Source organism: Halyomorpha halys, unplaced genomic scaffold, assembly GCF_000696795.3.
Source record: "Halyomorpha halys isolate HHAL.00 unplaced genomic scaffold, Hhal_1.1 Scaffold71.1, whole genome shotgun sequence".
In the NCBI taxonomy this organism is placed as follows: Eukaryota; Metazoa; Arthropoda; class Insecta; order Hemiptera; family Pentatomidae; genus Halyomorpha; species Halyomorpha halys.
In genome coordinates, this window is record NW_027107476.1 from 416,015 (window position 1) to 432,462 (window position 16,448).

The 16,448-nt window shown below is 30.5% G+C and overlaps 1 protein-coding gene across 1 annotated transcript in view; it reads left to right on the forward strand.

The window, feature by feature from the left end:
* The window catches only part of LOC106692761 (mucin-2), a 69,777-nt gene that overhangs the window by 50,791 nt on the left and 2,538 nt on the right, over positions 1-16,448 (forward strand). Inside the window, exons 3-18 of the mRNA XM_067045829.1 lie at positions 604-708; positions 1,143-1,223; positions 1,473-2,745; positions 2,834-2,960; positions 4,814-4,910; positions 5,051-5,137; positions 7,097-8,533; positions 9,675-10,562; positions 10,641-10,709; positions 11,584-11,694; positions 11,795-11,926; positions 13,450-13,542; positions 13,774-13,905; positions 14,266-14,346; positions 14,995-15,066; positions 15,210-15,305. Coding sequence (XP_066901930.1) covers positions 604-708; positions 1,143-1,223; positions 1,473-2,745; positions 2,834-2,960; positions 4,814-4,910; positions 5,051-5,137; positions 7,097-8,533; positions 9,675-10,562; positions 10,641-10,709; positions 11,584-11,694; positions 11,795-11,926; positions 13,450-13,542; positions 13,774-13,905; positions 14,266-14,346; positions 14,995-15,066; positions 15,210-15,305 — 4,881 coding nt within the window. The remainder of the gene's footprint in view (positions 1-603; positions 709-1,142; positions 1,224-1,472; positions 2,746-2,833; positions 2,961-4,813; positions 4,911-5,050; positions 5,138-7,096; positions 8,534-9,674; positions 10,563-10,640; positions 10,710-11,583; positions 11,695-11,794; positions 11,927-13,449; positions 13,543-13,773; positions 13,906-14,265; positions 14,347-14,994; positions 15,067-15,209; positions 15,306-16,448) is intronic.

The following is a 16,448-nucleotide window of genomic DNA, read 5'->3' on the forward strand; positions in this document are numbered from 1 at the left end:
GTTTTGTTTTATGAGTATGATAAAATTTCAAATTATTGCTCAGCATACTAGATTGGACTCACTTACATTGAACAATATGTTCTTATTAAAAAATAAATTCTAATGGTTTGAGCTTACATTTGTTAAAATTAAAAAAAAAAAAAAAAAAAAAGATGTTGACAATATTCCAATTGATCACCAGTACATATTGTCAGGAAAATATAAATAATCAGATAATTATATATTAATTTTTATCACTTTTTCACTGACTAATAATAATATTATATTATAAACCAATATTCCAGTTAGTCAGTAATCCGTCCTAAGAAAAATTTTTAACTGCTTATTCTATAATGAGCAAAAATGTATGTTAATTTTATTAATAAATTGAAAGAATGCAATAAAACTAAATAGACCAAATCTCAAATGCTTCCTCTATTCCACTTGTCCGTATTGTGTCATACTTTAATACATTTTTTTATAATTTTACACTCAACAATAATAATCTTAATAATAATTTTATTTTGTTTGTTTACATTGCCAAATTTATTTTCTTATTACATTTACTTAGTATTGACACTTTTAATTCATAACATCCAAATCATTTCAAAATAAAACTTTCAGGCCCAGGAAGAAAAGGAACATTCTGGGGAAGTTAAAGATGAGGACAACTACCCAGAAGTTTATAAGCAACTGAAGAAATCAGGAACTGATCCTAAAGACATACTGGTATTACCACCTTCTTAAAAACTATCAAGCAATTAACACATATATAAGACATATAAATGAACATTATACATATGAGATTATACATTATATAAAAATATATGACATTATATGATAAATATTTTAACATACTATGCACTTTGTTGTGAATAATTATGAATAAATATGTTGGTGAATATTAACTTTTTTATTTTCAAAAGCATGATACCTTCAATAACTGGAAACAGTAGTTTTATTATTGCTATCCGTTACCTAACCAACTAAACATTGCATATAACCTTAAGTATTAGTCATAAAAGTTTTATAATAACATGAATCATATAAACACAGAATTAGTTACATATATCATTATAACCAAACTAATAAGATGACATCTATTTAAACCTTAGTTGATATGGTATAATAACAGTGAGCCTTGTTGTGCATGATTTTTGCAGGCATTGTTGAAAGCAAGAAAGGCAGTGAGAGAAAAACTTGAAAAGACAAATAGCAAAATTTCCCAGCCTGATACATCCCTGGTAATTTAAACTTTTTTATCATGTAAATATGTAAAATGATCACAGAATTGTTAAATCTATCTTGGGATAGCACTTTTATGGTTTGGCTTCTTTGTAGAAATTAGTTTTGTAAATATAGCATTGTCCAGGTCTAGGTTGTACTGGGTTTTTCTTTTATTTAGTTGGTTGCACATCTAGAGTATTATGGATTGTTCTTTTATTGCTATTAAAAGCTACAACACATAATTATTCATTATTTATAACTTTTAGAACCTTAATCAACGACCTGTTTTTGGATCTGATGAAATAAAAACACCATCGCTTCGTGGAACAACAGTACCTAATTCAAACTTCAGATCAAGAGATAAGAGTGGAAAAATAAATCAAAGAATCGAATCAAAAATAGTTGCTGATGAGGAAACAAGTAATCCAGTGAGCAGTACTGAAAAAATTGAACGTTTTTCAAATTTCCGAAGTAGTAGATTTAAAACACCTAAGACTTTTAATCAAAAAATTGATTTCCCAACCACAACAAAAACTACTCATGAATTAACTACAGAAGAAACACTACTGCAAGATGAAGGTTCAAAAGAAAAGAAATACAATCCATACAACTATAAAGAGATTAGGTCTTTTAATAGAAAAAAAAATTCTAATCTTGCAGAACGAAATAAAAATTATAGAAATACAGTGAAAAGTTTTAAAAATAGTGATGAACAAAAGCTAGAAGAAAAGAGTGTAAACAGTGAATTTCATTCAACTGAAAATCAAGATCAAGTTGAAGAAAAAATAAAAAAAAGCTTTACTAGTCCAGGGAGCTCCAGATTTAGAAATACATTAAAAGATAATAATATTCCTAGCTTAAAGAAGGAAGATAAAATCAATCAAAATAATCCTGTGGATGAAATCATAAATGAAGATACTCCTATAAATGAAAGAACCAGAAGCTTTACAGGACGTGGTATTAGTAGATCAAGAAATCCATCAAAGAGCGATAGTCACGAAAGTAAAAGTAATGAAGAACAAGAGGAATTAAAAGAAAATTATGAACTCGACAATCCTATTGGGGATAAAAAATTTGAAAAAGGAAGAAAGTTGAATAGAGAAGTGGAAAAGGAATTGAATTCACAAAGTACTCTAACTAAAGAAACATCTGATAGAGGCAGAAAGTTTGGAATAACTACTTCTGATAACAATAAATTTAGAAAAAAAATTAACACTAGGCTTGAAGAAAAGCCTGAAAGTGAAATAGTCAAACCCCTCAGGAGAACAAGTTTCACCAATCCAGAAATAAATAAGTTCAAGTCAAGGAAAGAGAATGACATTGATACATCCTCTCCCGAAATAAGTACTGAAAAAACTAATCTAAGATCTAATTTTATTCCACGGAACAGAGAAAGTGACATTAGAAAGTTCAAGGCTAGAACAGAGAAGACCCTTGAAGATGTATCTGTTGAACCTTCAATCAATCGAAATTACAACCTTTTTAATCGTAATGAGCATTCTTTCCGAAGAAGAAGTTTTACTTCACCAGCTTCTGAAGGTAATAATAACAAATTTAAATAACTTTTTAATCCATATTACCATAAACCTAAACATTTTCAGCTATCTTTTTCACATTGTTTTCAAAGGACCTGAAATATTGACCACTATTCAATACAAAAACTCTATGGTAGCTGCAAGAACTCGCCCCCCTTTTGTTCCACAAAGAAAGAAGTTTGTAAAAACTACAACACTTGATCCACTTCCTATATCCAGGTAAATTTTAACATATGAATTTTCCAATCATTTCTATAAAATATTAATTTGTAAATAGTTTTAAACAGTCTCAAGTTGTTTAAAACTAGTTGCTTGCAATCTAAATTTAATTTGAATTATTAAAAATTTTATGAATCAAATTAGTTATAATCACATAATCATGAAAATTAAACCATTCCCTTGTTCTTCAGTTTTTCAGTAAAATCATTTCAATTAACCACAGTAACTTATCAAAACTTTGAGAGAGTTATTTATTAAACGATTTTTGAAAATGTATTTTGTGATGGGTGTACTAATAGAATATTGTTGACCACCTGTTTCTATCTGAAATTATTAAATGTTATTTGCTTACAGTAAGAAAATAAATTGGATCTAAAAGAGCAATGCCATTATAGTTTCTGTTTCATCTTCTCCTCCTCATTTGGATTTAGGGTTAGGTGCCTGAGATAAAATATTGCATGTTGACATGGTTTAAGGATTTTTGAGTAAGGTTTTGAAGAGATTTTAAGGAGGAATAATGCTCTGGAATTTTAGTGCATCCTTAATATCTTCTACCAACATCTCTTCTTCTCATTAACTCTCTAATTTCTTAGTTGATCCAAGGTGCTGGGAGGCACCTGGAGCGAGGGGTTTTAGGAGGTACATAGTGATTAAGGAAAGTAAGGAGATTTGAAGAGAGGCATTCGATCAAATAATCAATGGAAACATTGGAAAAGACAGGTTTTAAGGTGAGAGAAAGTGCATTAAGAGGGGGACTGATGTTTTTCATGGTTAAGGAATAAAAATCTGGCTAAAAAATTGTCTTGGTGATAAGCATAATAGTATAGATGCTGGAGGGAATTTTTATATGGTCATGGGATGAAAGAAAAGATAAGAATTCATGAAGAAGACTAGTGGTTTTATTGAGAATCAATAATAATAAATAGACCAAGCCAAGTTTTGGTTAACTGGGTATGATGTGTGGTTTCATAAGGTGTAAAAAAAAAGGTCTTAGGTAAAAATTAGGTCGATGACATATGGATATCTCAAATAATCTAAGAAAAGGAGGTTGGTGCTGAGATCACCTACAATTATTACTTTTCAAATGAGAAGGGTATATGTAAAGTGGGAGAATTTAAATATAACATCAAATCAGATATGAGAAAACTGGTAAATAATAATATATTGGAGGGAAAAGGAGGTGGTAGAAACTTAGACAAAAATATATTTCCTATGCAAAGTGTCAGGAAAAGGATTCCAAAAAGGTTTCACCCTTCAGAATATCATGAAAGGATAAACCATACCACTACCAGTTCAATCTATTTGGTCATGGTGAAAGAGGTAATAATTGGGAATGGAAACAGAGGAAGTTGGGATATCAGATTTAAACTACTTTTCCGTATAGTCTTGAGTTTATTTTAATTTTTCGACAGTTTATCCCTTTCTCTTAATAGGTCCATTAGTTCTCATGTTGTCATGTAAGTTTTACACCATGCAAGAACAAGAGCTACTGTTGCTGTTGGTCATTTCATTGTCTTTAGTGCCTTCGTAGACTTTCAGCCTAGTCAGTGCTAGGTCCTCAGCACTTTCCTCTCCTACATACCAGAATTACGTATTATGATAGCTTTAACTTGAGTGGTGTGAGCATTTAGTACATACAGCTTACATTTGTAGGGAATATCAAGTGTGGTAAAGTTAGAGGTTTGATTTGTGCTATATATTAGTAAAGAGAATTATCTTTTACCATTTATGTATAATAATAATATTAAAAGCCATTTCTAAGTTATGATTTAAAATCTTTATTTTTTTTTTATTTATTTAGTAATTATCAATGAAACTATTTAATTTTAAAACTTTTTTACTGTATATTTTAGGTTTAAGGCGAGAAAGGCCTCATTATCTAAGTTATTCAATGAAGAAGTATTAAAGGTAGATAATTCTGAAGATCACACCTTAACATTTAATTTTAAGGTAAAACTAATACAAATAACTCTAAATTTGTCTCAACAAAAAATGGAAATTCAGTATTCCTTCTGAATAAATATTTAACAATTTAAAAAATTGATTTTTTCCTAAACAGTGTATTATTTGTCTCTTTTTAATGTGTATAGGAAGAAGATAATCTGAGACCAAACATTGATGATTTGAGTATAGATTCACTGGTATCTGAATCTGAGCACTCATCATTCACAACAGAGGCAAGTACAAAGAGTATTAATAAAAAACATTAACCCACAGCATAGCAGGTGGGTCTGTGGGACCCTTAATGATATATATTTGTTTTGCATTTCAAAACTAATATATTTTTTAACAGGCTTCAAATTTTATTTCCATATAAATAAATAAGAACAGTAATAAATGTATAATTTATTGACTGTAAGATATAATCTAAAAAGTCAACAAATAATGTTACTGCATCCAACAGATCCACCTGTCATGTTGTTGTTTTTTATAATCCCCTTACTGGTCATTTTTAACATAGGAAACCAACCTACTTTAACAATGGAGGAAGGTTAGGTTTTCATTCCATGGGACCACCAAGAAATAAAAGGCCACTGCAGTGAGTGATGCTGTAATTCCCTCGGCTACAAACAGCTCTGGGTTAAAACAACTTTTTTTATGACCCACTTCCAGTTTCTGAGGTGGCCCCATGAAATGAAAACGACCCCCACCATCATTAGAATAGGTTGGTTACCTCTAGAAACCCCTCCCATATGTCAGAAATATATGGGAGGGGTTTCTAGAGGTGACCAACCTATTCTAATGATGGTGGGGGTCGTTTTCATTTCATGGGGCCACCTCAGAAATGAAAAAAAGTTGATCTCCCAGGCCATACTCGAACCCAGTTCCCAGGTTGAAAAGACCTGTGCCTCAACCACCTGAGCTACAGATGGCCCAGGGCTAAAACAACTTATGAAAGATAGTTTAAAGCAGTTGTTCCAAACCCAAAGAAGTCTGCAAACCATTAAGCCATAAATTGAGTCATGATAATCCACCCCCACTCCCATCTTGGGTCTCATTGACCCCCTTGATCAGAGCAATCCCTGATTATATTATAATAAACACTTTAATGACCACTGTCTATATATTCCTAAACTATCTTTTATTTTCCTCTCCAAAGATCTTCATTTGTTATAATTTAGGTTATTAATTGTATTGTTAGAAAGTGCTTAAATATTAGATAATCTGATTTCTTCTAAATACATAATACTTTTTATTGCTTTTGTAACATTCTTTCAAGATGTTTATTACCCTTGAAGAATGGTGCCAAAACTGGAGGATTAAAATAAATTCCAATAAATCTCACCAAATCACATTTACCCTTCGTCGTAAACCTTTGTCTTGGCCCACAGTATCTTTTAATAATACCCCACTTATTCCTGTTGAACAGATTCGTTACTTAGGACTAAATCTGGACAAACGACTGACATGGAATCCTCATACAAGACTGAAAAGGCAGGAAACTGCTCATCGATTCCGACTATTACAACATTTTCTAGACAAACGGTCCAAACTTCCAATCCATTACAAAAGACTGATTTACATGACTTTTATAAGGCCTATCTGGACATACGGAATTGAGGTATGGGGCTCCACTAAACCATCTAATTCCTCTCGAATCCAATCCTTACGGTCCAAAATCCTTCGTAAAATCCTTAATGCTCCTTACTTTGTCACAAATCAACAAATCATCCATCAGGACCTCAATGTCCATGTTGCCGATTTGGCCAGAACCAGATATCAATCCTTCCATAATAAACTTCCCAACCACCCAAACCAACTCGTTTCTAATCTGGCTTCTCCTTCACTACCTAATAATCCTCCTAGGCGTCTGAAAAGAAGATGGCCACGAGATCTTCTCCTTTAGAAATGTTTTTGGAGTTCTATCAATGGGTAGATTCTCCACATGTTTGTATCATGTCATAATATTACTTACAGAAAATTTACTTGATGTGTATATTTGTATACAGTTGTAAATAACAATAAATAAATTATTAAAAAAAAAAAAGATGTTTATTATATGTCTATTATATAGTGTAATGTTACAATTTAATTATTTAGCTCATTAAAGTAAGTTAAATTTATTTTATAGCAATGATTATTGTAACATCCCAGTTTAATGTTTTATTTATACACATTTTTTTTTTTTTATGTAGATCTCAGCACGAAAGCGACCAAAGTATTCTGAAAGTCACATTCAAAAAGTTCCTCCCAAGCGAAGAGGCAGTGAATACTATAAGATGCCTATTTCCTCATCCACAACAAGGAAACCTGAAGTATATACAGTATTAGCTGTCCCATATTATGATGAAAGCACTTTTGTCCCTGAAACAACAATAGCAACAGAATTTGTTTTGGATCCAACAACACTGTCAACGACATTAGTTGATATAATTCCTACTACTACACCCATTTCAACAACAGACCTTACAAGTACATCTTTCAGCACAACAGAAACACCAAGTACGACTTCAGTCACTACTACAGAAACACTTCAAAGCACTACTTCAAACTTATTCACTTCAGAAGGGACCACAATCAAAACTACAACCACTGAACCTACTACCATTAAAACTACAACTGATTCTATCACAACTAAAATTACAACAGAACCATTAACGACCAGTACAACTACTGAAACAATAACAACAATTTCTACTACCACTACACAACTGCCAACTACCTTTATCACTACAACCACTACTACTACAAAACGACCCACCACCACTACTTCTACTACTAAACGACCTAGTACCACCAAAACTACTACAAAACGTCCCACTACTACCACAACTACTACAAAACGCCCCACTACCACCACAACAACAAAACGCCCCACTACTACCACAACTACTACAAAACGCCCCACAACCACTACAAAACGACCAACTACCACTACAAAACGACCTACCACAACAACTAAAAGAAGTACAACCAAGCCAACAACTAGAAAAACTACGGTCATTAGCACTACTAAGCCAACCACAAAGAAAGCTGCTGTAAGTAGCACCAAAATACCTACTACTAAAAAAACTACTCCTAAGCCCACTACCAGAGCTACAACATTTAAAACTCCTGAAGCACCTTCATCGACCACATTAACTCCAGCATCTTCAACATCAAAATCTGCTCTTCTTACAACTACTTTTAAAATTGATGATTTGTTGTCTACAACACATCCTAACTTCTTATCCACTATAGCGTATCTTGCCAAAAACTTGACTGTGTCCCCAACTTCGTTTGAAAATGCAAATACAGCTAGTTTCAAATCACCTTCCATTCCAACTGAAAACACAACACCAATGCAAAACCAATCAGCCATGAAGAATGACTATTTTGTTTATGGTTTACTACCAAATAATAATGTAGTTCGGAAGGTAGTAAAAACAACTGCATCTCCAATGGATGTACCATTCTATATTTATGGGCTCTATCCAAATGGAACCATTGTTAGGAGATTCCCAAATGGTACTATAGTTCCTGATGAAACTGAAGAGGAAAATGAAGTAATTGGAAGGATTGAACCTGGAAGCGAAGAGTCCTTAGAAACTGTTGTTAAAAAGGACAACCCACTTTCCTACCTTTATCCACCTGTAAGTAGAACATGATAATTTCAATATACAATTGTCAAAATACAGACAGGGAACTGCATAGGCCAAATAAAACAAGTCGGTTTTATTTAATTTTTAAACTATGTTTCTTAAGTATATACTATAAAACTATAAACATTAAAAAATCTGCAAGAAAATTAATTATATTTTATGAAAATTAAAATAAACAAATACAGAAATAATTTTATTTAGATTCCCAAATGATAATACTTATAATTTAATTATATTAGCAGGCTGTGGAAATGCAGTTTAATTTTTTTTTTTAACAACATTATTCAATTAACTTGGCATAATAATATAATTATGGTTATAATATTAATGTTTGCTTCTCTTTCCTTGTTGACCTTGAACAGAAGTATTTTTTAAATTGCTTGGAATCAAGAGTAACAGCTTGTAATTTAGATTTATTAAATTTGTCAGATATAGATTTATTTTATACGCTTTACCTTATTAAACCTATGCCTTTTCCTTCAATTTTCATAGTAGTTTTTGTTGCATTTTCTTAATAATCATTAACCTATCTTAAATTGTTATAGTTACATTATGTATTTAGTTTTGCTTCAAAATAATAAGCTACTAGTCTTTTAAATGTTTTGTTGTGATTCATTGAGCCTTACATTTAACTGCTTCAAGAAAATTAATTTATTCAATTTTTGTCCTTTTTTTTCAATTAATAAATTTTAAAATTGTCTTTAAGCTAGGTAGGCTGAACTGGTTTGAAATAGCCCTTTCAATAGAGAAAAGCTAATAGTCCTGTTCTGAGCTAAGTCCTGTTCTATGTTTAAACCTGTGAATTATAAATATTATGTATAGGAAGATGGTCAGGGTTGCGGTCAAAGGAGAAATAAAAATAGTTTACAGTTATAAAAACAGTTTATTTCTCCTTTGACCGCAACCCTGACCATCTTCCTATACATCACTTTTTACGGTCAACTATATATACATATATATAAATATTATGGTCTTTAAAATGTTTGTAAAAAAAAAAAAAAAAAAAATGGCTATATATATAGGCTATATAATATACTGATTCAGCTTACTCCTAGTAATCATTCTTAATCTTACATTTTGAATTATCAATTCATTGTAAAAATTAGCTAAGTCGATGAAAATTTTGTTCTAGGGTTATGAAAAAACCACTCGGACAAACGTTGCTTCTAGTACTAAACAAGCTGAATCATCATCAGAAGCAATACCAATAGATCCAAGAATTGCACCAGTTTCAAGTCTTGAGAAACCAGTAATAAGCACTAAAGAGACTGTTTCAAACTCTAGCCCAACTACAGTCAAATCTACTAAAATACTGACCACCACAAAACCTCCAACAAAGTCAACAACTACCAAACCTACAACAAAATTGACTACAACAAAGCCTCCAACAAAGTCAACAACTATCAAATCTACAACCAGATTGACTACCACAAAGCCTCCAACAAAGTCAACAACAACCAAATCTACAACAAAATTGACTACAGTTAAGCCTACAGTGAAGCAAGCTATAAAACACATAAGTAGCACTACACAGAAAACAACTGCCAAGCCAACCACAAAAGCTCCAATTACAAAGGCTGCTAATATTAAATTAACAACAGCAAAAGCTACCACGAAAATTACAACCACCAAGCCAATGACAACAAAATCTACCCCAAAGTCTACATCAATAAAACCTACTGCTAAAGTAACTACTTCAAAGCCTACTCCTAAGACAACTCCTAAGCCACCATTAAGGGCTACCACAACTAAACCCAATCCAAAGGCTACTGTAACAAAATCAACGCCGAAGACAACAATTAAACCGACTACAAAATCTACCCCAGCAACTACAACCAAGCCTAGTTCCGTTGCTACTACTAAATCCACAATAAAAACTACACCCAAAACAAAATTTACTTCAACATCAAAACCTACCACTAAAGCTCCAACAACTAAGCCAAATAGAAAATCTCAAGAAAAGAGTACAATTAAAACAATAACTACTCCACTATCAGATGCTGAACTTCTTAACAATTTGGTAAGGTCTTTAATTTATTTTAATACCTCTATTTTTTGGTGTAAATTTATTTTTTTAATAGCTATAAAATATTTTCAGTTGAGTCAAGATGTAAAAGAAATAATTCCAAAAGGAACAACTGACAGTACTGTTGCATTAGCAGATAAGGTATATTTATTTATAATGAGTGATTTTATTAATATATTTATTTATTAATACTTATTATGAGTGACAAAAATCTTTTGTATTGTGATATATTGTTCACTATTTATTAAATAATTTTGTATTTTAATTTATATTTACACAATTTTAACAAAGATAAATAAATATTGATGTCTTGTCTAGATTAGGTGTACAGATTTCTTCTTTTTTAGCATGTTTTATTTTTACATAAACATTTGTTATTACTATACACATTTTCCCCTATAATAAACTTATTTTTTCAATTGAGGCTATCAGTATTATTACTTAATACTTTAATAATATTATTACATGTACTTCATGGCTTTGCTCACGCTTGAAACGCAGTGAAAAAGATTCATATGCAAGAGGTCATCTTACAAGTTTTTACTTTGTTATGAAAATAATCAGTAACTCATAAAATTCAACATTATATGAAAGCATATCTATGCTTCTTCTTTGCCTTCTTTCTTTGTGCTTTTCTTGGTGGAAGTTTCTTGACACAAGCCACTCTTACTCTTAATTCTTGGCCAGCCTCTTATTTTTCGGCCCATTGCTCTAGCTTCGAGGAATTTGTGTGATTCATAATTTTCACTCATTTGTCACACATAGTCAAACCACTTTAATTCCCTTTTCTGTAAAATCTCAGTTAATGGTTGTACCCCTAATTCCTTTAGGAATTTTTATCAATTAAAAATATCAATTAGGAATTAATTTTATCATTTATGATGATATCTATCTGGAATCAACCAGCTACTCTTTTAAGATATTTCATTTCTGCTTTGAAGACTCAACTTAAATGTTTATCCTAAAGAATTTTATGACAAAAAAGAGGCATATATATATATTATTTATTTTTTAGGTTATACAATTAGCAATTGAAAGAGCACATAAGTCCTCTACAGCACCTTCAGTTTCAAGTCCAGAAGATTTACAATCACTATCAACTACATCAACTCCTGTTCAGAAACAGGTTAGTTTCAATTTATTACTGGAAAAAAAATACTTAAAAAACCATCATAGACATGCTGTATTTAAATTAATGAATGCTTCATTTTTTCATTGTTTTCAAGCAGTCTTTAGGAGGAAAACCCAATGTGAAATCTAATAAATTAAGTGATGAAACCAGCACAAATAAAACAGGAAAAATTTCTGTATGGGTAATTCCACCAGATGAATCTACAACTAGCAAACCAAACATTGGTGTATGTATAATATAAAAATATTATTCTATTATAAATATATAGTTTCTTCCTTCTATTATTTCACTATAAGAGAGTGCAATTCTTTATCTTGATTTTTCGATTAGATTAACTTAATAACCTTGGTGAATAGTTAACTATTCGACAAATAAATAAAATCATTTTAAAACAGTTTCAATAAATCCATGACACTTTTGGTATCATAATTCATCATAATATTAATTTACTATTTTGAAATTATGCTGCTAATGAAAGGTAATTAATATATAAGCTCTAGTAAATAGTTTTAATACTGCTCCATAATGCTAGGGCAAAATGGCTTAATAACTGCTATACTACAACTAAAAAAACTATTATGAAGGCTTCTGTGCCATAGCATTTTGGATAAGCAGTTCACTGTCCTGCTTAAGACAACAATGGATCCGAGTTTGATTCTTACCTTTGATTAGATTTCATGCAGTAGGTATTTGAAGTTCAGCTCAGTTTAGATTACATTGGGATGGACAACTACTTGAAAATTGTTGACCTGTTTACATGTATCCCTCAAACAGTAATTCCTCCTTTTCTTAGTTAAGTGAGTTCACTCAGCCTGTTGAAAGTAACTTTAGGAAATGGCATTCTATATCTTATATATTGATCAGATATCCTAATTTGATTCTTCAGGACTTTAAGACACCTACCTGGATGCTCGTTTTATAGGCTACTTTTGAGAAATTGATGCAGATTATATATTTCAAACTATTATTTCCACTTCCCAATGACTCTTTGCAATTTTATGAATAAATTCAGAGTGATCTGTTATATAATATCAGTGATAGAATAAAATCACAATGGGTTTCAAACGGGCTAGTTATTAAGTATGGAATATTCAGCTGCTGTTCTATGAGAATGAATTGGTGTATTTCTCAGGTCAAATGTTCCCATTCCATAAATTATAAATATCTGTTGATTTACCACATCATATACAGACATCTTTATGGCCTGTAGAAAAAAAATATGAACAATGAACTTTTACTGTACAATGATATACAACTCGTTTTTATTTTAAGTTAAATTAACCTATTATTCCCAGGTGACAATATTGTACAATATTTTTACAATAATATTGTAAAAGGAAATATTGATTGGGGAGTATGTTCTGGAAAGAAAAAAAAAACCAAGATAAGACTAAACATATCAGTGTGTTTTGTATCCTGGTTGTATCACACAACTAACTTTTCTTTAATTAGTTCTTTAGCCAACAATACCTCTACTAATGTAATATAATATTACTATTATAGGAAAAAGTAATAATATATTTAGATTTATCAAACAATCAATTAAACTTTAAAAGAATGTAGGTGAACAATAATGAAGGTGAAATATTATTTTTAAAACTCCATGACTAATAAATTAAATTTAAAAAAATATTGTTACAAATGATCAAGTTGATATTTTAGTTATAAGTTGATATGTATATATACACACCATAATTCAATAAAAAATAGAGAATAACTTCTACATTTACTTCTTTGTTCTTTATATAGGTCTCTAAATCGGAAGCAGAATTGCTAAATGTACTGTTATCATCGCCTAGTACTATTGAAAATTTATCTCTCTCTGACCAACTTCTGCTTGCAGTTAGTATAATTTATTTAAAAATTTTCTCAATGAAACAGATTTAGTATTATCATATTGTTTATTGTTACTCAATTAATTCCATCATAAAAAACAGCACAATTTTAAAAATTTATTTTATATGTAGTTTTTCTTTGAAGATATTTTATGTTTTAATGAAATTTTTATGAATAAGTAAATGTTTATGTAGATGTTTGGACAATATTGAGATAGATAAACATTTTTTATTTTAGGATCTTATTAGTTCTACTGCTGCTCCACCAACTACAAGGAAGAAAAAGAAGAAGTCTAGAACAACTACTACAACAACCACACCTCCGCCTCCTGCATTCCCTATACTTCAATACCTCTTTGGCCGAAATAGGGTAAAATAACATATATATTTTCTTTTATCCATTACTCTTTTTATATTTAACTCTTTTCTTATGTACTATAAAGTTTCTTGTTAAATTAATTTTCTAATTTACTTACTGATTATATTTTCTATTTTAAATGGAAAAAAATTCTTAGGCAGAAAATATCCATTATATCTCTAAAACTAATTTTAAAAAAATAAATAATACTAATTTCAAAGTTCTATCAATCATGTAAAATAAATGATATCTTTTACCACATAAAAAAAAAGTCTTGCGCATTAATTATTTATTCTAAAATATAGGAAGCTATTAAACATAAACCAAGAAATATCTGTCTCTTATAGTAATATTTCACATCTTGGTGTTCAGGGTGGAGGGGGTGGACTATTTCAACGAGGGCTTTTCCGAGGAGGAGGCCTCAGGAACTTAGAATCTGGAACTACTTCACCAGTAAGTGTATATGTTATTTTCATCTTTGTTAATTTCAAGTCTAGAAACTACTCTCAACAAGGAAAAAAATACATTGAGGTAATATTTAATGCTTAGTGTAATCAACTTGAGTGGAAAATGCAGAAATTTTGCTGTCCTTCTATACATTAAAAATTAATCCTCATCATATCTTCAAACTTTATAATTTTTCTCCACATTACTTATAATAACTTCATTCTCTTTACATTAAATTTAGGTAACTTTATACATGCTCATTTTATCCTCCCTTCAAAGATAAAAAAGGATTATAAAATTTTCTGAAATCCTGTATAAACTTAGTCTATCATTTTATATTTCTCATTTAAAAACCCCTTCATTATCTCTTAATAATTTAGGTCTGACCTTTGTGGAAACATAGTTAGACTTTTGTGACTGCAAACATTTTGTGATTCACATGTTCAGGTTTTTCTAAAGCATTAATTAACCTCAAGAAATTCTTAGATTATCTTTCTATCTGCACATTTTCTATATTTAAGGTAAATCTATTAGATGGAAAATTAAGGCTATGAACAACATTGAAAAAAATTTTACTTATCTCCATTAATTTTCCATATCAGACCTTTTTTTCATTTGCGTAAATTATTGATGAATAATTTTTTTTTTTTACAGCAAAACGATGGTGGAATTTTCCAAAATGATGGACTTCCTCAGGGGCAAGGGGAATTAGCAGCTGAATCACAGGTAAATATTTGTATGCACTTCGAAATTTACTATACTTCATTCTCACTTTATGATTAATATCCAAAATATAGTATTATATATTTTGATAACTATTTTTAAGAAATGAGGGCAAATAAAATAATTTAAAATATTGTCCACTGTAGGAAGATCCTCAGCAAGGAGAAGGAGGACCAGGACTAGTCAGTGCTGCTATTAATGTATCCCGTGCCGTTTCTCAATTTATGGGATTTGTAATTCAGGTAAATTGATTATTTGGCCTAACAGATGTTGCTTTTTTTTTTTTTTTTTTTTTTTTATTCCCTTTATCATCTATTACTCATTTGAGAAGAATGAAAATATCAGCTCTTGTCTCCTTTGTCAAGATATCAGATGTTCAAATGTGATATATCCTAATTCTTGAATCTATTTTAATTTTTGGAATACTGGAAGATTGGTGATTGACCGTGTGTATCAATAAATGGAATATGGTATGGATGTGGTCAAATGAAAATCAAATAGTTATTACATTAATAGTTTAGGTAGAAGTAAATGTTTTTTAAGGTCAGATGGTTTGAAAATAATAGGCATGAGTAGAAGTTTGGTTTTTTGACTCCGGGAGGTAATGTGGTCAGCTCTGTTAAAGTGAGATGTAAAAATTCATTTTTTATTGTATACATGTTGCCCTGTGGCAAACGGTGAGTCTATCTATTGTAGTCACTAGCCATTATGCTCTTTGTCTAGTTTTAAATTGGAAGTTCCAAAGGTTTTGTTGTGTTTGTTCTCACTACAGTAAGAACATTCGATGTTATTTAACCATAATTAATAAAACAGTAAGAACAGTAAAAACACTTCATATGTTACCACCACCCCTGCGTTTCAACAAGCTCCATGATCCAACTGTCTGATTTATCTCTTGACTAATAACTGATACTCATTTTTTTCTGGTGCTTGGACTCAAAAAGTATCTGTTAAGCTATAATCCTCATACTGACTAAAAGCTTTCCAATTTTTTATCAGGAAAAAATCAGCTTGCAAAGCCAAAATTTAAACTGGTTTCTTTCAGCATCAGAAATCACTACCATTTGATTAACTGCTTCACAGAAATATTTAAGTTAATAAATTTTCCGATTCTACAAATAAAAAGTTCCACGAATCTTAAAAAAAAAAAAATTAAATAAGTGAATGGAATATGGTCCGGGTGCGATAAAAAAAAACTCAAATAGTAGATAATTATACTATTTTATTGAGCCAACATTTCGCCCCACGTTGCAGGGCTTCGTCAGGGCTAAAAAAGATACAAACACTATAGTTACAAAAAGGAAAAAAAGAAAAACATAAGTGTAAAATAACAGGGGTATAAAATGTAAAAACGTAAGATATAATAAGAAAAATTAAAGGTTATA